This window comes from Nyctibius grandis, chromosome 4 (assembly GCF_013368605.1).
Source record: "Nyctibius grandis isolate bNycGra1 chromosome 4, bNycGra1.pri, whole genome shotgun sequence".
Lineage (NCBI taxonomy): Eukaryota > Metazoa > Chordata > Aves > Nyctibiiformes > Nyctibiidae > Nyctibius > Nyctibius grandis.
In genome coordinates this window covers 62,478,353-62,505,683 of record NC_090661.1, presented here as the reverse complement: position 1 = coordinate 62,505,683, position 27,331 = coordinate 62,478,353, and the positions used below count along the sequence as shown (strand labels likewise).

The window sequence follows — 27,331 nt, the reverse complement described above, 5'->3', positions numbered from 1 at the left end:
CTTGATAAATAATAAATACAATACATGCGGAATAAAGGTGCAATTCAATTCATCAGAAAATTCTCTTTTTCTTAGACTTACTTTATAAAAGGCTTACCAGGTTATTCTTTGTTTTCGCAACATTTGGATCATCTGGTCCCAGCTTAGTTTGGTAAATCTCCAGTGCCCTCTGATAGTAGTATTCAACCTCCTCATATTTACCCTGGTTCTGGCATAGTAAAGCCAAGTTATTTAATTGTTTGGCAACATCAGGGTGATCTTTCCCCAGAACCTGAAAATGAAATATCTTGTATTAAAACGTTCTCCAATCATCATATCAGGGTTTGGAAAGGCATCATTTAGAAATATCCCGTTAGGTTTTTTTTCCTCATCAATTCAGCATGAAGATGACAAAAGCAAAATTTACATTTGAAAGATATCAAAATTACTTGATTCTATTACAAACTGAGAATGCTGCAGAACAATTCATGACAGGAATAATGTAAGTAGTATAATAACATTATATGCAGCGTATTATACAAAGAAGCCTGAAGACGCAGGCATTCAGTCTCACGGACTAGAAAAAATATCCACATAGTCATAGAATAATCACCTTTAAAATTTCAATGATGTTTCATTTTTAATTCCAATGCTATTGTCAAATCAAAGATTATTTAACTATCAAAGGGGAAAGAAAAACGTAAAGAAGGTTAATTACAAAATACAGAATTTAGAATATACCCAGAGTACTCCAACAGCTCCGGAGGACTACTGCAATTTACTACTGTTTTGAATTTCAGACACCACTAACTACTATTGCTAACTCTGTGGTTTATCTGGCAGATCTACCCAAACAAAACATCAAAGAAGTAAAAGTGTTTAACTTTACCCCCTCCCTCACAAAATCCATTCAAAGGTCCTGTATTCTTTTACTCATACCTTTTCTCTGATTTCCAGAGCTCGCTTACACAATGGTTCAGCTTCTTTGTACTTTCCTCGTTTACCATAAAGTACTGCAAGATTGTTTAGAGTTGCTGCCACCTGTCAACAGTAGAGATACTAATTACACTGGAATTTGCCAATACAAATACCTGACAAATGAACACATCTGCAATGCACTGATGTTTTCAAATTTTCCATGCACAGAGTAAACCTCTTGAAATTTGCAAATGAAGAAATAATTATTATTGAATGCATACATACACAAATGAGGAAAGGAAAAAAAACTAAAATCATTAAACTTTTGCTTCATTTGTGGAAATGTAATTTAGTGCATACATTTTCTTCATACATTCTTCTCTTACAAAGTTACCTCTCACATCTATACTCAGAGTTGCCCTGCTTCACACAGGCTACATGAAGTGAGATATATCACATTATTTTTAAACACTAAGAATAAAAGCTTGATTTAAGTTTCATTTAAAAGCAGCAGTAAAACAAATCAGAAGTACACCTTCAATCTGAGTTTAATAAAGTGATTTAAGTAAGCAAATTCAAATCTTTCTTCCCAAATTAATTTCCCATAGAAAGTCCATGCAATCCGAAATCAAGTATGTGCGAGTCATTTGTGGCAAAACAGCATTGAATATAATGATCAAAAGGTACATTAAATATTTAAGAGAAAAAGAATGTTATATCGTGGCCTCCTACCTGTACTGTTTAGAGATAAGCCAGGTCTTAAAAACTTCCCTGTTGAGTTTAATATTAGAATGAGTTGAAAAAAATTCAGTGAAAAACACAACTAAGAATATGATATTGCATGTATACAAACCGCTGGATGATCTTTGCCCAAAGTCTTCTCGCGGATAGCCAAGGCATCGTTCAGGAGATTTGCTGCATCTTTGTATTTGTTCTGGTCTCTAAATTTTAAAGAGTCATAATTAATACTGGGGATTCAGAAAATAAAGTCATAAAAATGAAGCTGACTTCAGTACTAGCCTAAAGATGCTAGTACAAAAGAAGAGTAATAGAGAATATATTCAGAAATTGGGAAGTAAAAACCTGAAGTCTGTAACTGTAAAGTAGTTTGCTGGTTGAGGACTAGCATGTACTACTTCCACACTGCTGTCCAACTAATACCTCCAGATTATCTGTAAGTGGGTAATCAAGACATGCCCCCACAGCAGGGAAAAAAAAAAAAGTGTCAAAACCAGCTTCACTCCCAAAACAAAGGCACAGGAAAAAATGCAGCAACTTGTTTAAGTATAGGGAGACATAAATATTGCAGGACCCTCTTGAGGGTTTTAATAAAAAAAAAACAGGGAATGGAAAAATAATACAACAGTCAAAAAATGTTAGTCTGAACATTAACAGGTTGCAGCCAAATATTAACTATTTATTTAACTGATATTTATCTATGTCAGTATACAAACCTGTACACCAAAGCAAGTATGTTCAACATAGTGGCAACATCAGGATGATCATGACCCGAAGTCTTCTCCAGATCTTCAAGAGCTTGTTTACAGAGAGGTACAGCAACCTCATATCTACCTTGGGAAGCGTACTGAATAACAAGATTATGAAGGGTCCTTAATCTTGCTGGAATTTCATAGCCACCTTGTTGGGCAGCAGCTGCTGCACTGCTATGCTGCTGTTGAACTGAAAGAAATCCGCAAGAGTTCAAGTTGTTTAAAAGAAGACTGTAACTAAAACATCTAACATTACTGCTCAATGACACAAAACGAGACTCACTGAATTTTATGGCTTCAATACAAAGCGTAAGTATTAGAACATACTTCACCAGCAGCCATGCTGTCTTGAACAGTGATGATGAAAATATGACCATTCTTCATACTCTGTCCAGCATTGTATCAGTATTATTTTACACTACTATTAGCTCAAAGGGCTACATAACAAACCACTGAAGAAAGTGGGAAGCCATTTCAGCTCAGCAAATCATTAACAATTCTCAAGATTGTATCATCATTTTGCACTCGCAAACGTCAACATTTCCCTATGGAAAGGAACATTGACATATACAAGCCAAATACCTGTAGAAAAGCTCAAATGATTTGTCCTTTTTCCTTTGTTCTTCTCTAAACACAATCTTTTTTTGTTTCCCTTTGTTTGCTATATCAAGGAATGTTTAAGGTGGGCACATAAAGGATTAAAACACCTTGGATGCCACAAACAACAGTTGCAAGAGAAAAGGCACTGAGTCATCAAAGCCAGTGTCAACCTTTAGGTTTCATAACCCTCAGGCTTAGCCACTTATTTTCCTGTATCTCCTAACCTTTGGTTGTTGCAACCCCACCCTTCCACTCCCCCCCCAAATCTACTACCCCTTTTCTCTTCCCCTTGGAGATTTCTAGGATGACTGAGAAATAACCTCTTACTCATTTTCATTAAATTCTAGACAACACACAGGATAAGGGCTCCAGCCACGAGCCTGACTTTCTTCTCTCCTTTCTACTACGTAAAAAACACTCTCACAGCAAGCGGGAGCCTTTTTATGTCAGTGGAATCGCACAATTCCAAGCCTACACCCACAATCACTGCCTACCAAAGCACTGAGGCATTTCAGTATTTCTCCTGGCTGTCAAGGAAATTACTGAAATGTCAACATTGTCTTTTGTAGCTTTGCCATTAAACTTTCTACTACAAAGTTCTAGTGAAGGAAGGATGAGCTCAGGGTGCAGTTCATGGTCAGTGCTAACCAATTCTAAACTCTTCAAGTCCTCCTTCCATTGCTGGCTACGGATAGCACTACCATGCTATCAAGCATGCAGTGTATCTTGTGTATGTGCCCATAAAGGAAATTCGAAACCCTGTTGATTACAAAGGTGGGACCCTTCAGACATTTTTTTCTGAAGTGAATTGTCTACTAAGAACCATTATACTACTAGCACACTGCCTATACACTACAATATCAATACATTACATAATATCAGCTTTACACCTGTACAAAAAACACAGCATTTCACTAAGCAAGGCTTATCTATTAATGGCTCCTTACAATCACACTATCAAACCTCTACCTCCAACTTCACTGCATATTCATCAGTCCTTCTGACCTGAAGACAATACTTCTAGAATGAGTAGTAAAACTAAGACAACCTTAGCAAAGGACAAAAGATTATATGAGGAAGACTTCAGACTGAAACCTGCCCCAAAACGTTAAATCAAATCATTAAAAAGTCATGAACAGAATTCACCATCTGGGCAGACCATCAAAAAGCTTCAATGTTTCAGAATCTGCCTCAGTCACTTGGAACAAACCTTTTCCATTCTAAGGCCCACAGGAAAGACTGTGGGACCAATTTTGAACTGAAGTCAGTGCCAAGAACTTTACAACAGCTAGTAAACTCTCTTTAAAAACCTAGGCCCCAGTTCTATACATATCAATGTATAGAATGTATATCAATGACTGATCTCTTTATTCCAGCAGAGGCATTCACCACTCTGCTGTGTCTCAGAGGACCCCAAGCATTCACCACTCTGCTGTGTCTCAGAGGACCCCAAGCATGGATTCATTTTTCTGAAAAGCATCTTTATGTTCTGCATTGCAGAAATACACGAACACTGTAATTTGAAGTGCACTTACTTCCTTGTCCTTGGTCATCTTCATCATTGGGAAATAAGTCATCCAAAGGCTCTTTGGTGGAATCTGTATCCTTATCCTCCTATAGAACAACGCCAAACCCAAACAAATTGTACACTTAAATCTAAGGCATAAAGGGACAGTCCACTTAATGAGCAATGTTAAAGGAAAACCCCACATCCAGAACTTCGGAATTGCCAAGAATAACATTTCTCATAGAAGTTTAATGAAGGTCTTACATTCAAATGTATCTACATACTCTGTCCCGAAACAATACAGGACACCTTCAGAAGAGCCAGGAATAGAAATCAGGTCTCCTAGATTTCAGTCTCAGTTTAAGCACACAAGAACACATTTGCTCTTCTTGCAGAGACTTTATACCTACTGAAAGCACCCAGTGAAGAGGGAGCACTACTGAATACGGAATTGTCCACTGTACTTTATTAGTCATAAACACAGTCATAGATGAGCAAGGGAAAGGAACAAGGACATTCATCTCCTGAAAGAGAATAAAGTTGCACCAGCAACTTTAATTCTGACATCTCAATTTCTGAGTACTCAACTTCTGCACAAATAATAGATTTTGCAATTATGATCTGTAAGGTTCAAAAAGAAAAAAAAAACCACTTGGAAGGAAGCTCATCTCCAATGGTCTCCATCTGGAACCATATTAATTTCTGCACAATCCATCAGTGTATATTGGTTTTAAACATTCAAAGATCATTCCAAATCCCATAACCATGTAAAATAAAGAAACAGATCATCCCTCAATCCTGTTTCTTAAATGTGGAGTCTACACCATATAAATAGTTGGAAGTTCTCACAAATGTTAATCTCAGTAAGGAGAAAACCCAGGAGCAGAACACATTCCTATTTTTCTGGCTCTCCATCCAACACCTTTGTCCACAGATGAGAAAAAGGCAACTGCTGTTGCTGGCATTCAAGTGGCAAAGTGGGTGCTCTGCAAAAACAGCAGGTTGATGGGACTAGAACTCAGATGGGGAGTTCATAATTTTAAGTGTGCTGATTCCAACCTCATACTGAGTATACACAATCGACTATTTTCAAAGGCTAACAACAGAGACTGTCCATATGGTTAGTGAAACTATAGAGATGCTTTGCTTACTTTGTCCCTATTTGCCAATTAAACTTCCAATAATGGTGCTATTTAGGCCATCTGCAGATTACAGTTCAACAGTTAGCACATCAAAATCCCAATATTCCCTCCACTCACCCCTTTTCTAAACAGGCTTCACTGGCAGTATTCAGCTACAAACACCAACTCATGAAGCAGCACTGACAAGTTCCACGTGCAACTGACCAAAACAACTCTCACAATATGTTAAAAAGGATTTAGTCAAGCAGTTGGTTAAGCATGACTAAAACGCGTAGATTTTCAACCATTATGTTGCTGAAATAATCAGTTATGAAAAACTATTATTTCCAAGACACAGCTGAGAAGGTCTGAACACACAAAACTACATCCTTCTCTACAGTGCCATCTAACTTAAGAAAACAAAAGGGTAACAAGAAGAACAAATAATTCAGAAGTCTCTTTAAGTGACAAGTTACTTCTGTAAATTAAAATGGTATATATTTTCTCTCTGAATCTAAGAATATGTAACACAATGGGCTAGCTAAACACAACTGAAAACGTGCAGATGATCACAATGTCTGGCAGAAGGTCATGAAAGGGGATTCAATAATATCCTATCCTAGTGTAAATTCTCAACAGATATAAAAGCTACATGCTGATTTCACTAGATGAAAATTAAATATTTTTCTTGCAGTCAAAAGAAGCCAAGTCCCCTATATACTTAGAATCTCTAATAGTTTACATTCCCCACTTATTTTAACTGTTGAATTTACAGAAGGAATTTTTTGGCTTTAAGTTCAGTTCTTCATTTTTTTAAGCTAATATGATACTAAATAAGTATTTATGGATTTTGACCCTCATATGTATTTTACTGCCTACAGACAGTGAAACATTTACTCTCTTAAAATAAGAATTAACTGAACTCCCAGAATCTTTCTGCAAACTACATGACACGGGTACAAGGTAAGCATTTTAATAAGTTTATGTTAAAGACAAATAAAAAGCTTCTGTCTGTCACTTCTTGGTAACTAGGCAGATTACAACACCTATGTAAACGTAAGATGCTTTTTACTATACAGCTACTTACTGATGGTGAAATATCATCGTCGTATTTTTTTAATTGATTCATGAATTCTAGATGTTTCTTTTCTTCCTCCAGCTGAGCCACAGATTGCTCACTTTTCTGTAGTTTCTGTTGTGTATTGGCTAATTCATCCCGTAGCCACTGATTTTCCTGGCATAGCCGGCGAACCTGTGCACGCAATTTCTGCTTCTCTGATTCCACTGCATTTAAGTGATTTGACAAGGCCATCATTACCTAAAAAGCAGAAGGTGTCACATGACATACTTCCTCTAAAATGCAGTCCTGTATTTAACATAAAAGCCTTTTGTTATTTAAAACCTATGTCAGCTGTAAAATCTGGTAAATGCTCAGATTTCTCTTCTTTATATACCTGGTTCTCACTTTTCCTCTAAACTTTTTTATCATTTGTTCAGCCAGAATGAACCCAGAGGAACTCTTTACTAATGATTGTTTTCCACAATGCTATCAGAAGTCAAATTGGTTTAGAATTCCCTGGAGATTACATATATCTTAAAAGATATGAAAAATTTGAACTAGGATTTAGATTACTGAAATAGAAATCTTTGGTCCACTAACATGAAATGGAGCAGTAATACTTAACTTGAAGGATCACAAAAATAACCTAAGAACTAACATAGAGTTCGAATTAAAGAGCTTTCAGACAGAAAAGGATTCATATACATGTTTACAGTTCGTAAGGATGAACACCTCAGTGTAACGGTAATACTTCAAAGGGACAATTGTACCACTGAGATCTAAATGCGCAACTGAACACGCGATTTCTATAAGCACTTTATATATACATTATCATAAGTTTGAGTGTGCAGACATTCAGTGTGTTTGAACAGTCACATTAAGGACAAAAATTAGAACAGCCATAAAAGCAGTCTACTTGTTTGTGGGGTTTTTTTTGTTAAGCAAAGTTAAATGAAAAAGGAGCTTGTTAAGTGAAAGTCAACCACTACACACAGGAGATATTCTCCCTTCACTGTTTATGTAATCTTTCACTGATACACAGAACAGCTGATAGCAATCCCAGGAAGAATGGGCAACTGGTAATAATACACAACTTCTTTTAGAAGAGTTTGACATCCCCAAGTTATTAGTATTTCACCTCCTCAATTTCATGTTTCTTTAAAACAAAGCTACCTTGAAGTGTTTTTAAAATAAGTATTTCAGGTGAAACAGAAGGTTTCCTTAGCTGAAATTTCAGGTTTCAAAAAAATACATCAAGCCTTTAGAAACTACTTTTTCCTGTAAAGGTAAAATAAAACTCCAGGTATAATTTCCTAATACCAGTCCAAATCTCCAGACTTCAGCACCTACCTATTCACGTATTCAAAACTGTTAATAATTTAAATTACTTGGCCTATTCAAACAGTAGCATTTGTAACATCAGAAAGTATATTTAGGAAAGTTGTGATAATAAGATCAACATATTCAAACATTCTACAAGCTACAATGGCAAACTAAAATCCTTTGTCATCTTACTCTCTAGAATTAACTGAAAGAAAAGTTTTATTACTTCTTCAGCAAAGTCAGTTTCATTTTCATGGAAATAACACTTGTGATATCAAAACCAACATCCATGTCACAAAAATATCCATAAAATATTTCCATAGCTTCATTTAAATCCTGCAAATCTAAACAAAAACACTACATTGTTGCAATCCAAAGCCCCCAAGAAAAGTAGGCTTATCAGGTCTAAGAGTAGTAGTTTGAAGTGCAATTGCTTTCCTAACACAGCAGTAATTGCAGACTTCTTGGCTTCTCCCCCAGAGATCACAAAACACCATGTGGGGCAAACAAGGCAGCACCATCTGCAATTGAGACTGCTGAATCAGACAGAGCCAAGAATCAGAAATAGCTTTTCAGAGTCCCAATACCATGTCAAAGTCAGGAGAGAGCAGCTACTCATTCACTCACAGATCTTCTACGAACAGCCATTAAAGGTAACTCAACTATTGCAATTTTATGCCACATCTCTTCTAGTATGTTCTTCTAATACAAGGGATCAAAGCTTGTACAATATACGAAGGCCTGACATGTACCGTAATGTCCAGGGGTTCTACATTCCCATGTCTTGTAACCCGTATTTGGTCATTCTCTCAGGCCTCAATTTGCCATGATCCAACGCACACAACTTCCAGATCACCAAAAAATAACAGCTCGATCCAGATGAGAAGACTGAGCAGAGTTATAGACCAGTATAAATTCTATCAATATAAAGTTAACTCACTGAAATTTTCAACTCATTTGCAAACACTCTGCCATTTTATACTGATGACGATGTTGCATCACATCGTTTCAGGTTTTTGACCTAGTACAAAATACCCTAAAGCTGGACGCTAAATATAGTCCTGACATCCTGGCTAAACATGCATCTTCTCACTCGTCTTCTGCAGACAATACCTTCATCGACTAAGATAGTTCACAGAAATTAGCTCCGGGTCCTTTCTTTAACACATCAGTGAAAGTTGTTCAGATTCTGTACTCTATTCTTAACCTTTAAAATGTTTTTTAGGTTCAGTTTTGGTTTAGTAAAATGTTCAATAAACATTAGAGATTCTTAAGCCCCAGAAGCACCATGAGCTACTATAAAGAATCTCAGAATCAAAGGAATATAAACATGAATTTAAGGTTATGGCAGAGCTCAAAGGTTGGAGCAAATTCATTTATTCGTGTGTGTGAGACATCCCTATGCAATAATTCAGAGTTAAAATGCCGATGCTCAGTTCTTGAGCTGCTCAAACATTACCTGCCTAATGCCATGGAAAAGTCTAAACAGAAAACAGCAACTGTCTCACTGAAGTGAAGAGAAGTTCAGTAATGAGCTTCAGTGCTTTAATATTGAATGCATAATTAGCTCTGTAACACCGCAAGACAGACAATACCTACCCCTACTAATTACAGCAGTCTTTTTCCTTAACAACATAAATGTCCCAGCACATTACTAATATTCAGTAAGGCAAATATAAGTCCTCAAAGTCTGAAATGCTTTATTTCTACTGCAACTTTACCTGTGCTTCACTAAGGCCAAGCTCCAGCATTTCCAGTGACTTCCGAATCATGTTTGACTTCTCTTCAACCAGATTAGTTTCATCATCTTTCTTCAAACACTTCAGTGTTTCAAGTAAGCTCTGTAAAATCGAATTGTGTTCATTCTTCAGTGCCTCTAGTCCATTAATCACTTGCTTAGTTTTAGCAATGATTTCATCTTGAGTAAGCTTCTCCAACTTCTCTTCCTTTAAATACACCATTGTGGACATGTTTTCATACATTCTGAAATGGAAGAGTACACTAGTTAGCCCAAAAGTAAAAATAAAATAAGCAATTCTCTATAACTGAATAATGCTTTCCTTTAAGAAGTAATGAAAACATATGAATTTGAAATGTATATTCAGAATGTAATTATATTTTCACACAACTTTTACCGTGTTTTAAGTCCTGGGTTTCAAGTTCTCAAGTTTCAAGTGTTTCAAGTTTTCCAGCTTCTATTTCCAGAGTTAATATTAGCACTCATTCATAAGCCAAACAACAACTGAAAATAAAATCTGTACTACAATATGGCAGAAGAATTCTAATGAGCACTGAAGAATCAGGCTGCATCTCCAGGATGTGCAAAAGCAAACAAAGTAGCTGGTGTATAAAAGATACACTATAATATAGTTATTTGCAGATGTCACTGATCTACAAGTATCTTTACAACTATCCACAAACTAGAGCTTGAGGAATCTGAAGAAATGCCATCCAGCCCTCTAAAAGTGTTGATCAATCAGTCAATCATGAGAAAAATCGTCCTTTTCCAGTAAGAAGGAAACACCACCTTCATCCTTTTCCGAGGGCTACAAAAGCTATTACCGCTACATATTTTGAAAATGACAACTGCCCCCTAAGATTACTTTACATTCGTTATTGTAACTCTATAGACATTCAATAGTCTGCAGGTTTGGATGCAGCTGTTTTGATGAAGCTGCAACAGCTGTCTCATGCTGGAAAAAAATGGTTTGTATAACACAACCCTTGCAAGAAACATTTCACTGTGCTATTTTGTCAGCATCTCATGCACTACATTAAAGCTAACAAAGTTCTGTACGTTTGTAAACACCTCTACCAAATGCAAATGAAGACCCAAAAAAGTCCAGAAACTCAGGTAACTTTACATATGCTGTAACTGAAGTGACAAACAAGTATAACAATGTAAAAATACAAATAGAAGCAGAGAAATTACTTGATCTTTTTTAAATGTCACTAGAAAAATGTTCTATAATGAAAATAAAGAATTAAGGAATTGTTCCTTTATAGATAGGATATTTATATCTTTGCGTGTACCAGGAAGTATAAATTAAAATAAAGTAGGAAAGATTTTTCAAAAGCAATAAATTATCACATCTATATGAAAACACTTGGGGAAGCTTTGATAACCTAATATTTAAAATGAATTAGCTAAACTGTATTAAAACTTTATACAGAAACAAGTCTAGTTTTAGAAGAAAGCAAAAAAAAATTACAGCCACTTACATCTTGAATAAGAGTGCTGTAAGGAACTGCATATGTGCACCACAGCCAAAGGATGTGCTCTTATATTACATTAAAAAAAAAAAAAAATGCTCTTTCTACCTCCTGCAACATGATACATAACAGGCATACCCATTTGTCACAAAAGAGCTGTACACTATACTGGTTTATTTTGTATTAATCTATTGTCTGAAAACACAGAAAATTCAGGGAAGCAGTTTAATACAAGAACTTCATGTTTACAAATATATGTAATACAGAGCATATACATCTGTATAAAACATCTAATCCAGTATGGCATAAGAAATCAACTCACCAAAACCTGATGAGCAAAATGATATTTACACATTTCCCATTTACAACCTAAGAACTATTACTCAGAAGGCTTAAATGACATTTTTAAAGCACATACTCTCTAAAATTGTGTATAAAAATGAACTGTCGTTTAATGTAAGCCAAATTTGTAAATAAATGCTTCTAACATGCAGTCATATATAAGAAATTCTTATGGATTATGCTAACTTCAGTATACAGCTCAACCCTAATTATCATCGGCATGCTTTCACACCTTCAATTCCATCCTGAATGCAAAGAACTGAACCTTTGATCATAAGGAAGTAAAAACAGCAGAGGACATCTAATGAATAGGAACTCCCATTTTGTGTTAAACAAGTTCTGAGAAAGATGATTTTTAAATACCTACAGTTTTTCTACAACATTCCAAAGTAAGTATGTGATCATTTGTCTGTCTTATGTGAACAGTGGTAGCAATTCCTTCTGGGTGCTTCACTATTTTTTAGTCATTCTACACCAAAGATGGAAGGCAGGTGTGTGCATGTATGTAATGCACATGCAGGTGTTGTTTAAAAAAAATTGCACGGTTTTAACTACCACAGTAGAAGTTAAATGAATTCTAGGTGATGAATACAGAATTAAGAGCCATTCACTGTTACAAAAAGAACACACAAAACCAAGAGAGCAATACCAAAAACTACATTAGACCTTGCAATGGTCATGCCTTCATGCAAAAAGAATAAAGTAGCCTGAGAAGTACCTAGCTGACATGAAATCCAGCTGAAAGACAAATCTGTGTGCACAATTAAATCCCTACAGAAAAAACAGGGCATAGTCAAAGGCTTCTGAAGCTTCTGTCAGTTTCACCCTGTATACAGTTCACGGCACTGCAAATTTTATCTGTTATAGGGCAGGAATTCTAGATTCAAATACTAATTTTTAATTCTGTGTACAATTGAAACCAAACCAAAAAATTAAGATGCACAAAGATTTAGTTGGAAAACAGAATTTTGGATGAGGGAAAAAAAATAAGCAACGCAGCCAGAGTTGTAGACTAGCCAGCTGGCTTAAGCAATTTACGTATCGTATTAAATATGTGCCTCTGTAGATCTTGAGTGTTACCTTCCCGGTTTATTTACCACAATATAGACTATGCTAAAGTCCAAAAGTCACTTAACACTTCCCAAGACTTTTAAAAAAATAAAGCAATTTCATTCAAACGCACAAAAATTCATGAACTTGGACAGATCAATATAGAAAGCCCTACAATGACACCTACTAAAGAGGTTTTTGCAGAATTTTATAACATGAACTCCAGTCAAATGAATTGAGAATGGCACGAATCTGAACCAAAGAAAGCATAGAGAAAACAGAGCCAAGCCTACTGTCTTTCCATCATGCAACAGCTGGGATAATGTCATCATATACAAACAACTTACGGGGCTGTATCTTTAATCAGTTTAAATATTGTTATCCATAAAACTTTCAAACCAACTGCGCTAGTAATGCTGACATCACAATTTGTGCCTAGATTCTCCTATGGGCATACACACATCACAGCTAGCTACTTACGCTTTTCAACTCGTATTTAAGGATCTCAAAGTTTTTTCTACTCAGTTACCTTAAAAAAAGTGTCATTCCCCTACAGATCACCTCAAAGAATTCTTGAACCAAAACACAATCATATGAATCCTTCTTTGCGTAGGAAAATGTATCAAGGAAGAACATTTTCCTAAGAAATCCACAAGATTTTTTCTTCCTTGACTAAAGATTAGCATGGGTCCTGAAGACAAATAAATAAACAAATAAAATAGTTCTAATTTTTTTTATTTCCTTGTTATGTATCCCTAAGAATTCCCTTTCTCAGTATTGATATTTTCATTATTTAAGTCAGATTCTAAGTACTAAAAGCTTGGAAGATAAATTTTTAACTTATTTAGTGTCTGATCATTACTGTTTTAAAATACAATCATTAAAAAATAAAAAAAAAGTCTGTAAACTGCTGTGACAAGTCAAGTTCTCCCTAAACTTTTTCCTTGAATACACAGATAGCAGGCAGGATAGCTGAAAATTATGGAATAATGTGTCTGCATACAAGAAAGAATAAATCATCTTCCTAACAGTAAAAGCTACTACAAGATTGGCTCAAGCCATACCTATGGGCCCTGTCATCTACAAGCACTAAAACTCCACAAAGATCTAGTATATACTAATTTGAGCTTGTTGCATCTCCAAGATGTACCTATCAGTACACTGTTTCGTAACAATAATCAGTCTATTCAGGGCTTTTAACCCTAATTTCACTCTTAGTTTCTTCTTAATTAAATGGCAAGGCTCAGTGTCCCACATCTGGCATGCACTTGTTTCATTTTGTATTAGCTACAAATTACAAGTCATTAATTCCCTGCTAAGACCAAGAACACATCTCATTACATCATGGAACAAACCATCTTGAAATACTGTGAGCTGCTTTAACTGCTCATCTTCATAATGTGGAAAACTGCCTTCCCAAACAATCCTCAAAAGATCACAAGCCTTGCAAGCACAAGAAGAAAATCACCAACAAAGGCAAGAGATAAAAAACAGTCTGCCAAGGGACACGAGCAGTATGTCAAACACTACATTTAACTTCATCCCTTCCTAACAAGGCAGCTCAGCAACACACGCTAGTCAGAAATGGCGAGGATGAATCACCCACCGATGTCTTTCATAGAAAGGTATTTGTAAAAGGACTCGGATAAGAAACACTCTAGTTTGAATATATTGCTGTTATGACTTACCATCAGAAACCTCAAAGTCTGCAAGAATAATGGTTACTTATATATTTTTTTTAAGCTAAGCTGTTAACTTCTCTTTCTCTGTGAGGCTATTTCTGCTATCACAAGTCATATTCCCTAACATGAGGAAATTTATAATCTTCCTTTTTTGACTGACTTGCCCTCCTTTTAATTAAAATGATCTTTTACGCTCAGGAATTTTATTCCAATATATTATTCTCTAACCCCACAAAAGAAACAGGGTAGCTTGTTTCTCTTGACATATTCAGGACTGTAGCTGAACTGCCAATGCTATGTATCACTCTTTTCATCATACGATATTTGAATCCACATATGAGCCTCTACAGAATAGAAAATCTTGAACTGCACCTGCAGACAGTGTCCTGTTGGAGGTCAGACTTAAGGTATGCCCACTGACCCAGTTCTATAAACAGAATACTGCTGCACTTCTGTACTGCCTCAGGCTGCCAAATATACTATCTCAGAAAGTGTCTTCACAATTTAGCACACATGTACACAAGCTACCTTAAAAATAACTCAGTGAAAACAGTTAGCTGCACATACTGGAGACTGTAAATCACTGACCAGAAGCAGGTAAGAAGATGGAGTTGCACATGAGTAGGAGCCAAATTTAAGCTATGAGAAGTCCTTTAGAACACATGTGTTTGAAAAAAGAATTAACCCCTTGGGGTCATCTTTTCTATCAATGTCCAGCTAGTAAGCATCTGAATTTAAAAAAACCTTACTGTGTTCCTTCTGCCAGACTTCAACGCAGAGCTAATGCTGAATGCAGAAGTCTGCCCTACCACTTGGTTTAAAATGAAGGTATGCAAGGTAAATACTATAAAAAGGACATTTGTAATCCTTCAATGTCAAGGGCACACATATCCTAAGAAAAGCTCAGAATCACGTTCGTAATTTGACCTACAACCTTAACACCACAAGACATCTGTGTTGGTAAGCAAACTGGACAAACACTCATACTTTGTAAAAGATTTGGCATTTATAAAGGTAAACTCACAAATTTCTGAAGAAATGAACAATAAGCATTAAACAGCTTGACTAAAGTGTAAAACACAAAAAAACTTGAATAGTGGCAGAGATTTCCACCAGACTAACGTGGCTGTTTTCTATTAAGACTGCCAGGTACAGCCTACTCTCCACACTGCGTCAGTGGGAAGAGGCTGCACGGCCACATGTTCTACCCCCATATCACAACAGCATCCAGCTCTGAAAAACACTGCGTCAAACTCTAGGAAACCCCAACACCTATCAACAAGCCCACCCGCTGCATTAAATTACATTTACATGAAGAGGACTGTGTACTTGTTTAGCTGAAGGAAACAAGTCACTGTATTTGCCTTGATAAATCTTGTAATCTTTTTTAACATCACACCCTGCCATTTTAAAAACAGAAACAAAAACATACCTTTCCAGGGAAATTTTTGGAAGATTAAAAAATTAAGGAGAAAAGGCAGGCTAATAAATTATATTTTCTAATAAAAGAGAGGATAGCAAAAATAGCTCCTGTAAAACCTGTAGCAAGGGTGATGCTGACAAATCTCTGAGAAAGCACAAGCTATGACGATTTGAGCTGCTGTAGAGTCTTTTTATTTAGATTTCTATGGCATGCTACATCAATACTAACGAAGCATATACTGTTTCTTAGCAATCATATCTGCATTCTTACAAGGAACATTCAATGCTATTTTGAAATAAATATTTTTACACATTTCAAAGATAACTGCAAAAATAAAACTTCAGAGTAATTTCAGTCTTCCTTCTTTTGTAGCAAGTAAACTACTTTCATTAAAATTATGACTTCCTGCTGAAACAGTTAATTCAGTAAAAAAGCCTTATACAGTTAAAAGTATTCAGTGGCATACTTTTACTTATCATGATACAGTCAAATCTATATCCTTTTAACTGCAGACAATCCAGATGACCTGCCAAGCTAGATATTTCCAAAATCTCTTTTAGATTCAACCGTATCTGGAATTCCGTAATGCTGCAGACCGTGGCTAAATCCCACCTTGCTCCTCCTGCTCACATACTGCAGCAGACAGAGATCCTCACGATATGGCTACTGTCCTACACAGTACTATGCCTACCCCCATTATTTGTGTAAAAGGAATCAAGGGAAAGCATTCCCTTTCTGGCATATCTCACCCACTACATGACCTTTCAGAAGTACTAAGAAGAGACAGTGATTAAAACACAGAATAGTGACACATCCTAAAATCGCAGTGGATTATTCTTCTCTGACAAGTGGCATCTGTTTGGACCCTACAATTAGTCTGCATACATCATAAGCGTATTAGAGAAAAATTTGTTCTCTGTATACATTCTCAAGCCCTTTTAACATCTCAGGTTTCAAATGAAGCTGGATGGAAATAAGATCCTTCCATGAATTTTTTACCACATCAGAGATTACTCTTTGCCAGAGCTGAAGCAAGCGCAAGAGAAATCTGACAGGCGTGTGTCTACAAAGTTTAGTAGACCCAGTCAGGAGTCTAGAGAAACTACACCAAAAGCCATACTTTCAAGAAGGCACATGCTTATTAACTCTTTGTTAATCAAGGTTACTATAATCTGTTACAGGTTGGTGGTACGTACCTTCCTTACTCTACATGTGAAACAACATACTTATTAAATATCCTCAGTCCTGTGGCAAGATCAAAACCTGATTCTTTTCCCAAACAATAAAACCAAACACAAACCTCTTCCACTGGTAGCGTTGGGCAAAGAGCTCTAATGTCAACTTGTTAATTTTAGTCATGTCCATGCAATTTCTGAAAACAGACAGATTGCAAACGGCAAAGTCTCCTACCCCTTGGAGCAAGGGAGTTGCCTCTTTTTTTGTACTGCTGTGTCAACAGCAAACAGCGTCTGTTGATCTTCTTCAAAGCCAGCACTTCCTTAGTTTCTTGTGAGCACTAATAAACACTTCCAAGCAGCTACCAACAGACTTCAAGAAAGCAGAGCATTTTACCTGTTCACTAAAACACTGACACAACACACCAGTCTGTGCCACATAGGATTTGCCTTGTGCTTATGACCGCAAAGCCCACCTCACTGGATCATTTTAACCAAATGATCATGACTGTGTTAAGAGTCGTTACATAAACACAGAATAACATACTTAAATGCATCAGAAGGCACAAGTTGAATCATTTAAAAAGTCATTATGTTTACCCTTGGTTATTAAAAATGCCTGTCACAAGAATCAAAGATACATCAGGAAAAATCAAAGCTATTCAAAAAAACTTTATTGTAGTTTAGCATTTTGCAGTTACAAAGGCATGCTTCATAAATTACCTACTTTGAGTGGATTGAAAGGAAATTTTGACTGTATTTTTAAAGAAATACTGTCAAGACAGTCTGAGTTACAAATCCATCATCATTATCAAATTCCACAGTTTCTACCCTCAGCATTCCAAGAATCTACATTTATTTCTGTGTGGAAACAGCACTTGGCTCTTCATGGACTTGCCACCTTGTACAACCATGTCTTCAGAGAACCTTGAGTCGTGATAAAACATTTTTAACAGACTGATTCTAGCTGGTGAGAGCATCTCTTTGGGACTGGAATAGAGAGGTACAGTAACAACAAAGTGTTTTCAAAGTTACGTGCCTTGCAATTTTAGGTTGTCAATAGTATAGACAAAACATTTTTTGAGCTTGACTCTAGTTTTGGCATTGTTATTTTTGGACAAGAACTGCTTTATTGACTAAAGAAAGTAAGCATCCATTTATGTTATCTATTTATCTTAACTCTAAATAGCACTTAGGTAAAAGCACAGGAATGTTCCCATCAAATCAGACTTCCATAATACATTAAAACCACCATCAGCTTCCACTTACTACCATCAGACCTATAATCTTAACCAAATCTACTTTTTATAGCATACCTATAACCATTAAAAAATGCATGCAGGAAGGGCAGAGAAGACCACATCTTGCCTCATATTATTGGATCTATGTGGGAAGCTTTGCTGACAATTCACTGTGAGTACAGATTGTTGCTCTTACACGCTTGAGGACACTGGAGATAAGGGTTATTTGAACCAAAATGAGAAAACCAGAAAGTTCTTCTACAGACCTAAAAGGAACATCCACTAACATTGCTTCAGCGCACACTAGCCTTTAGGTTTAACAAATCCTTAAATCTGGTTTTGAAGCTATCTAAGAGTTCACATTAAATGCACAAGCTGTGCAGTCTCCCTTCAAGCTTTAGGGAAAATAGCCTCCCCCTGCTTATCCTTCCATTTAAAAAAAAAAAAAACACAAACCAAAACCACTAATCTAATTCTTCCAAAATGACTAAAGAAAAAGAGTTGCACAATTAAATAGTTCAGGCATTATTCTTAGTATTGAGAAGGAATTAATTCTACCTCATGAAATATTACATCAAAAATTAAACTGGCAATCACCAGTTATCAGACTAATACTTTTTTATACCTTGCAAATTTAATTTCATAGAAAACGTAGCAAATGACACAATGGTCTACAAAAACAACCTTTTATCATTCAGTGTTTCTTACCTACAACAGCAGAGAGCTGATTTTGCTGTAAGGTTGGGAATGATTTCCTTGTTAAGTACTCCATAATCTGTGAGGCTTACTCAGATGGTCTTGACTTTACCAGGCCAGGAAGCACAGAGCAGTAGAGCAGGCCCTAATCCAGCATCTGACATTCTTGCCTTAACATTCTCTGCACTCACACCTGAGGATCGAACCATAGTTTTAGCCCCCTCTGATCTTTCATATTCATGATTTATCTTAGTTAGTGCTGGGGCATTGGGTGCTCCTTTGGAACTCCTGAAATACTGGCTCTGGTAACATCACTAGCGTGACAGTTCCCACCATCCTGCTGCACTACACCACTCCTCTGGTGGATGAACACAGAACAAGAGCACACATTAACTGGAAAACAGACACAAATGAAGTAAAAAGTAACATTTTTAGTATTGTTTTTTAAACCTTCTTGTTTGGATAAATCTGTTTTGAAAGCATCCAGGTACTGAGGTCAGCAGAACAGTCACTTCCTAGAACAAATGTGCCACTAAAAGCAACATATCATGCACTTTTAAGTATGTCCAGCCAGACTTGGGAGCTGGGGGGAAGGAAGGAAGGGAAAAAAAAAACCAACAAAAAAAAGCAGCCAGCGTATTTCCAGGCCATTTGTTAACATAACAGCTGGGTGGGGACCAAGATTCAATGGCCACACAAACTACAAGCAGGCACTGTAATTCAAACCCTACTGGCTGTTGCTTTCAAAAATATGCTCTGCATCTTTGCTCTCTACCTGCATTCTGCACAAACTCCAAACGTAGAAATTTTTTCTAAAGTTAAATGAGTATTCTAACAGCAATATTTTAAGTGTGTTCTAAAATCAATGTGCAGCATATAATTTTAACTTAAAAGTACTGTGAGAGAAATTGATACTAACTGAATAAGAAAGACTTAAAAGCAGAGTAACTGAATCGTTAACCTGACTTTACCTCTTTTCTGGACAATGGAAAGGAGATGTGATGAATTAACAGTAAATTACTGGGACACTGAGTGAAAGTCACCCTGTGGTACCTCTTGCCTTTTCAAAAGATACAGGATGGATAACAAATCCTGGAAAAAGTGAGGATATCTGGCTAAGACATCTATCAGTACCACAACAAAATCTTACCTGTCATCTCTGCATGATTTCTTAAGCACTCCAAAATGCCCACCAAGCACCAGCATTCTGCGTTTCAGAACGGTCCCAGACCAGAACCCAACGGAGCAGTTCTATCACATCCTCTCTGTTAAATGTAATTCTGCCTTATGGTAGGCATAGTGATCACATTTGCACACCAAACCTTCACAACATAGACCACTCCGCAGATTAACCTATCTTCCTGAGGATTCGTTCATTCATATCTCTAGTTAGAGCTCCATGTCACTATCATGTGTGCCGGCATACTGCCAAACACCATCATGACTCCTGTACTCCACGACCTCCATATTTCAATACAGCAATATTCACTGCACTGAATGCAACTGGGCTACATCCAGGGAAACAGTAAATACAAACAACAGTGCGTTCTTGTCTCTTCCACACGTTATTGCCTTCTATGTACAGAGGAATTTAGAGACAGAAACAGCCATCGAATCATCTGGTCTGGCTTCCTGCAAACACAAGACCACGGGCATTCACTCACTAAGGCTATGGTCAGAGGTAACAAGTAACGCTCCTCATGCAGCCATACGTTTCATTCACATCCTCCATCATGCCAGCACAAGCACTCCAGTCCAGAATGAATCAAACTGAAGATCTGCGCCTTTTACTGGATTGTTTTTCAGTCAGAAGTGAGGGGACAGAAAAAGAAAAGGTCCAGGACACAAACACAGCCAAAATACACCTATTTCACCATGCTGCCATGCAGCAAGCTGTGTTAACAGAATGAGGACATGGAACAAGCGGCAGGAGTGTGAAACTACATAAACCAGCACTGAGACTGAAGAAAAGTTCAACTACTTCCTTACACATTCACTATATATTACTGTTCTGTCAGCGGAAACATTTTAGGAAGTTGCTGTCCTCCTCCTATCTCAAACTTGTGACCTCCCCTATATCCTCACAATTCACCATCTCACTAATTGCTTTAATCTGACTACAGAATCCCACTTTTTTAACCAACTCTTCTCCCTCTAAAGACACACAAAATATGATTGGGGGACGGGGGGCAGGAAGGAACATCCAGTTTAAGGACATGAACAAATTAAATGTTAAAGGTGAGGATATAGTAAAAGCTACTCATTGCAAAGACGAGGGATGAGGGAGTAACAGCAGTCTCTGAAATGGAAGCTGCTCAAACTGGAAGAGACAAATGCAACTGTGAATTTCCTACACTATCCAGGCTGACATTGATAAAGGAACATCCATAAAAGCACTCAATCTTAAACACAATATTCTATTCAGGGGGGAAAAAAGGCAGAACCAGCCCTAAAACAGAACCCTCCTCCTCCCTGGCTAGTCTGTAATCTGTATGACAGTTGCAAATCATTCAACTACTGTCAGCTGGAAGGAGCGAACTCAAAATATATTGCAGGAATGCAGCTTCTGCAATGCTTTGAAAAGTTTAAAACCACCACCCTCTACCCCGTGGAATGGCACACACACACAAGTAAGAGCACGTTGCAAGTAATCTTAATTTTTTGTTAACTTTTAACTACTTGTGCTGTCTCCAGACAAAGCATAATACTAGAACACTATAAAATATTAGTAGTAATATGTTTCCAAAAGGGATAGCAGCACAGGATTTAAGCAACAGTTTATGAATATAACATCAGTGTTTGTATGTAATGCAAAATACTAAGAATTAAGATATATGGTTACCTAATATTTCCAAAAAACATAAGTACTGTCCTTTAAGAAGACTGATTTTTAGATACAACTTTGTTTCCTGGAATATATATAAAACACACAATATAAGAAAAGCACGTATTAAGTAGTACCAAAAAGCTCAGCTTTATGTCAGACATTTCTCGACCTTCTGAATGTTAATTAGTGCAACGTTAACTTTTTAAATGGTTTTCTGGGGTACATACCAACAAATATAGGGTTATCATCACAGAGTAAGTAGGGTATAATTAGCCACCAACCCTACTGATAGGTAAGGAGGGCAGCACTACTGACTAGACTGGTTACACACTTTGCTCTATTCACTTTAAAATTTAATAAAATCAGCTATAGTTCTGACATAATCCCAGAGACACAATCTTAATACAATGAACGGGTTTCATGGCAGATATTTACAAAAGAACCAAAATAGGAAACTTCTCACTTTTAAGTCTACCCACAAAAGATATTTTACTGCTTTTACCTGTAAGCAAGACCCGATAGTGAGAAACCATGTTAAAAATCTGTGCGTCTAAGTCAACAACAGAGTGAAAGCATATTTGGAATAGAAGATGACATGATCCCATGCTTCCTAATGTTGAACAAGAAAGATGACCAATAATAATTATTTGACAAAATAAATTCAATTTAATTCTATGTGCATGTCAAAACACAGCTTCCAGAATAAAGATTGTTTCTGATTGCACTAAAAAGAATTAAATAGCAGAGTCCATGGGAGATAAACTGGATTCAAAGAAACAAACAGTGATTAAGTCAACACACAGGTACTATTACTTGCATCTGTTTTATTAGCTGGCTGAATCTGAAGAAACTGCCAACTATCAGATTAATTTTCTTTATACATTATAAAAAAAATAGCATATCTAGTGTTAACTATGCTTTAGTGTTCGTCGTCTGAGGAACAAGTCCTTTGTTCACATTCTCAAATATACATTATGGGTACTGGAAGCACACACCCTCAGTCCTCATGCTTGCCTATCCAATACAGCCTGTCATTATTAAATATATTGTCTAGCACAAAAAAACCCCCACAACTACAGTGTCATCTTATGCCTGATGCCTGCAAAGCACCTCACACAAAACCCTATGGAAATAATTCCTCCATCACTGAAAGCATCTGTAATTCTGGCTCTGACCCTCTAACAAAGTGACCATTTAAATCCCAGATGAAGGCAACAAAGCATCTCAGCAAATCTAAGCCAGCAGAAGTGCACCTTTTTCTGGTCAGGCATTTATTGATTAAGTAATTTTTCAAAGGAACCACACTTATTTCCACAGCCTGCTTTCAGAAAGGAAAACGTTTCACTGAAGAAATTACTGGGAAAGCCTTAATACCCCAAAAATACCTTAGCCAACTGTGCTCAGGATATAACTATTATAACCAGTTCTATTTTTAAGTCAAAAAAAGTTTCTTTGTAGAATGAACAATCTGTCTTTGACTGGTACTTGGTTACCGTGAAGTATCTATTAGACATTGTATGTCATGTTCTTGTTTTGAGGAAAATGAGAGTTAATATTAATTAATTAACAACATTTTCTTAAACTTTGGTCAACGTAAATACAGTGTTCTTATAAAACAATTTAAAAATATTTTGGAAACACAAAGTATTATGCAGGCTGAATTAAGAGAAAAGCCTGTGACTAGCCTCTTTATTGCAATGATGATGGAACCGGTCCATTTTTACAATAGTTGTAAACACCTGGAGGCAGGCAGATTACAAGGGGTGTTTATTTAAATAGACCTATCACACTTGTCCCCATCACTGTCTGCTATTATGAAATACAGAAGTACATTTTGCTTATTTATGAATTTACCTGAATTTCCTTATTTTCCACTCCACTTATAAAAACATTATTTTAACAAGTATTTGTACACTGAATTAAGTTTTAAAATAATCATGAGCTATGCACTAGAAGAGATGCTATTAATCCCAGAATAAATCTGATTGCACGTCTGTGAGAGAAGCCAAGCAGAGGAAGACATGAAAGAAAAACTGTACAAGCCCACATGTCTCAAGAGAAACAGAAGCTGCATTAAATGGACTCAGCATTGAACACGAGGCTACAATATTTCCCCAAACTCCCAATTAAATAAGAGACATATCTAGGTATGTATGTATACACAAACAGATACAAGCACACATATATAGATATACTGCATAAGAGTAGCACACAAGTGAGGGTATTCTGACATTATCATGTTATGTCCTTCATAAACAGAGGAAGTAGCAATTGCTCTTATATGCCTTAAGTGTCTGCCCAGTATTATTTTGATTCTTGTATGTGAAAAACATTCAGAAGATCGTGTTCTGGACTCCTGCAAACTTAATTCACAATTTTGTATGCAATTCCTCTTTTGTCAAACACAGATCTTTTTAAAAATCTGTTTCCATTAATAAGGCACTGTTAGCATATCATAGCAATCTGAAACAGTAACTGAGGCTATTTCACAGGGCTTTGGGGGGTAACTTACATATGATAGCATGTTTTCTTTGACTAGAAAGTAAAGAGCATCCATGTTCGAAGTGCTATTAGAATTTCTCATTACTGGAATTGTCCAGTTCCATCATCATCCTTCGGAAACAGAAAGGCTGCCAAACTTTTAACTGCAACATGATGCAGAAGTGATACTGCATTGTTGTGCGAGTTTCAGGAACCAACAATTTAAATTCCCTGCATTTACTCACATGGTTCTGCATTGTATAAAATGCATATCTAAATGGAACTGCTAGAGTTCTCCAGATCTGTTGTAATTTCACAAAAAGGTTCTGTTAAACCATGCGTTCACAAAAAAAATTGTGCAAGTGACTTACAAAATACAATGTCTTCTGCTCAGAATCACCAGATGGATCAGCTTTCTCTCTGCTGCCAGTAAATGCTGAATGTGTTACTTTCAATTGTATCTATAATCCTAGGATTACAATATCCTCTATCATGTTTCACTGAAGCTTTGGAATTCATAATCAATTAAAATAAAGCTATTTTCCAAAAGAGTTTGAAATCAATTGTGCATTCAAAAAGGTGTTGTTTTTAGTTTTGTTGGGTTTTGTTTGTTTGGTTGGGTTTTTTTGGTTTTGTTTTTTTTTTCAATTAAAATGCTAAACTGTCTAAATCTCGAAGGTTCCTTTTTAGCTTTCAATGCACACCCTTTGGGCATAAGTTTCCTATTTAAGTGAAGTGCAAATACAAAAGTGGAAGTGAAAGAGACAATTACTTCCCAGAGTAATTGTTACTAAACCTTCTGCCCATCGCAAGAACACAAAAATTACATTTTAATGGTCTTCATTTTATGTATTTTTATGTATAACTGTGAAAGTACTTGATATCATGAATGACATTTGCTTACCATTTTGCTGTTCAAAGCAAACTATAAAAACAAACTTTCACTTTTTTCTAGCTGTTTTTATTTTCTAATTCCATGACCAGTACTTGAGTACTGCTGCTACGTTTAAGTCATACACACTAATGGAAATGATTAACCGGGGGGGGGAGGGGAGGGGGAAGAGTAAGAGCACCATCATTGATTTAGTAGCCTTCAAAAAACCAGGCGGTAGCATTACACTAGCTGATGCTGCTTTGGTCACTAAAATATGCTTCAATCTGCTTAGAACACAGAATTCAATAAGGAGCCAAGAAGCTCCTTTTTGTGATGACAGACAACTGCTATGCAGATCTAGAAAGCAAGCGTCTTTCTACCTAAAAATATTAGAAACACGAAGCCAGAATAAGTAAGATTTTTAAGTGTCTCTCTAATTAATCTCTGCCCTAAAGATAGAGTTATCAACTAAGTCGGTTACATATTCAAGTCATTTTCCTAGAATAACGTGTTCTCAATCAATGCTTTCCTTCCTTATTTCAGAAGTATAGAAATCTGGTCAAGACCCAAGTCTAAAATCCCCTCCGACTGCAGCACGGTAGGTGACCTACAATACATAAATCCGGGCACTATTTACAAAACCCGAGGAAGAGCTGTCCCCGCCTCGTCTTTCCCCATTTCCGAATTAGCAACAGAATAAAACCACCTCGGCGAAGTCCGCGAAGTAAAAACAAAGGGTCGCACGCCTCAGGGAGCCGAGCCGAGCTCGCAGAGGGGCGAGGCCGGCTGCCTCCCTCAGCCCCCGGCTCTGCCCGGGGTCCCTCCCTGGGCGGCGCCCGGCCCCAGCCGCAGCACCGACGGCAGCCAGGAGAGGAGAAGGGGACAAAGCCGAGCCGATCCCCATCCCCGCCGGGGGGGCTCCTCCTCATTCCCGCAGCCGAGCGGGGAGTGTAACTGACAGAGCTTTACACAAAACACGCCAAAACACACACCCCCCCCCCCCCAAAAAAAACACCCCACCCCACCCTCCGCGCAGGGAAGCGGCTGCCAGCGGCGCTGCCGGGGGACCAGCCGGCCCGCGCAGCCTTTTGGGTTTTTTTGCGTAACGGCAGATAAAAAGGCAAAATAATTAAAACACGCACATACACCACCCCCACCCCCCGGCAGGGCCGGCCCCGGGCGCGGGCAGCTCCCCCCGCTCACCGCTCGGTGCTGCAGGCTCGGACGATGTGCGCAGCGCTCGCAGAGGCGGCGGGGGCCGCGCAGCCCGGGGCGGGGTGGGGGGGGGGAGAGAGGAGGTGACCGGAGGAGGATGTCAGCGATGGGCGGGCGGAAGGGAGGAAGGAAAAGGGTTTTTGGGGGGGCGGGAGGAGGGGGGAGAGAAGACCGAGGAGAGGAGAGGGAAGGAAGGAAGCGGGTCGGCACCGCGGTGCCCTCAGCGTCTCCCCCGAGGCGCTGACAGGCCCGGCTCAGCTCGGCGGCTGCGGTGGTCGGCGGGCGGCCCAGCACTCCGAGGAGCCGGCGCTGACAGCTGCAAGGAGCCGCCGCCGCCCCGGCTCCTGCTGCCGCCGCTGCCACCGCCCCTGCGCCCGCCCCGCGGTCCCATCCCTCCCACCCACCGCCCCGCCCAACATGGCGGCTCCCCCTTCTTCTCTCCCAAGCCCCCGCGCGCCCTTCTTTCCCACCACCCCCCCATGACGTCATCCCTTCCCCCCAGGAGGAGAAGGGGGAGCGCAGCGGTCCCCAGGCCCCCACCCGGCCCGGCCTCCCTCCAGCGCGGCACCCGCCTGCTGCTCCGCCGCGGCAGCGCGGGGCCGGCCCCCCTCGGCACGGAGGAGAGGCCCTCTCCTCGGGGGGAGAGGAGGGATGCTGAGGGAAGGCGTTCAGGGGCGAGGCCCCATCCGCGAGGCTGCCGGGGGAGACGGGCGGGGGCCGCGCTGAGGCCTTGTCTGCTGCAGGGTGTGTCAGCGGAGAGCAAAACCCGGCCTTTCCTCAAGGCGTCCTCCGGTGACACCGAGGCGGTTTTGCTCCAGAGGAGGGTCCTGCCGCAGGTGCTTTTCGTGTCGGTTGTTCTGAGCGTCCTGGAAAGAAGTTGAGGGTTTTGCTTCTGTAAAGCAGGCTGGCAGTAGAGTCTATAAAGCTCATGCTTCCGTCTCAGTTGAACACCTCTGGGACAAACGCATATGAAGAGCTCTACAGCATGCAGCCAGCTTACGGTGCAAGTTACACAGAGGAAACTGAGGCTGAAGTACAAATTCTGTAGTGAAGGCTGGGTCACCCCTCTGGGTTAATTATGTGCTGTTAATATAGTTCAGTGCCCTTGTCTTTG

The 27,331-nt window shown here is 38.4% G+C and overlaps 1 protein-coding gene across 5 annotated transcripts in view; it reads right to left on the bottom strand.

Moving 5' to 3' along the window:
• Positions 1-26,572, bottom strand: part of KLC1 (kinesin light chain 1) — a 49,369-nt gene extending 22,797 nt beyond the window's left edge. For all 5 annotated transcript variants that reach the window (XM_068400247.1, XM_068400249.1, XM_068400248.1 and 2 more), the window contains exons 1-8: positions 26,206-26,572; positions 9,720-9,981; positions 6,703-6,933; positions 4,523-4,601; positions 2,352-2,577; positions 1,751-1,838; positions 919-1,020; positions 98-271 (exon numbers count right to left, since the gene is read on the bottom strand). In XM_068400247.1, coding sequence (XP_068256348.1) covers positions 98-271; positions 919-1,020; positions 1,751-1,838; positions 2,352-2,577; positions 4,523-4,601; positions 6,703-6,933; positions 9,720-9,980 — 1,161 coding nt within the window. In that variant the 5' untranslated portion in view covers position 9,981; positions 26,206-26,572. The remainder of the gene's footprint in view (positions 1-97; positions 272-918; positions 1,021-1,750; positions 1,839-2,351; positions 2,578-4,522; positions 4,602-6,702; positions 6,934-9,719; positions 9,982-26,205) is intronic.
• Positions 26,573-27,331: the final 759 nt, after the last annotated feature.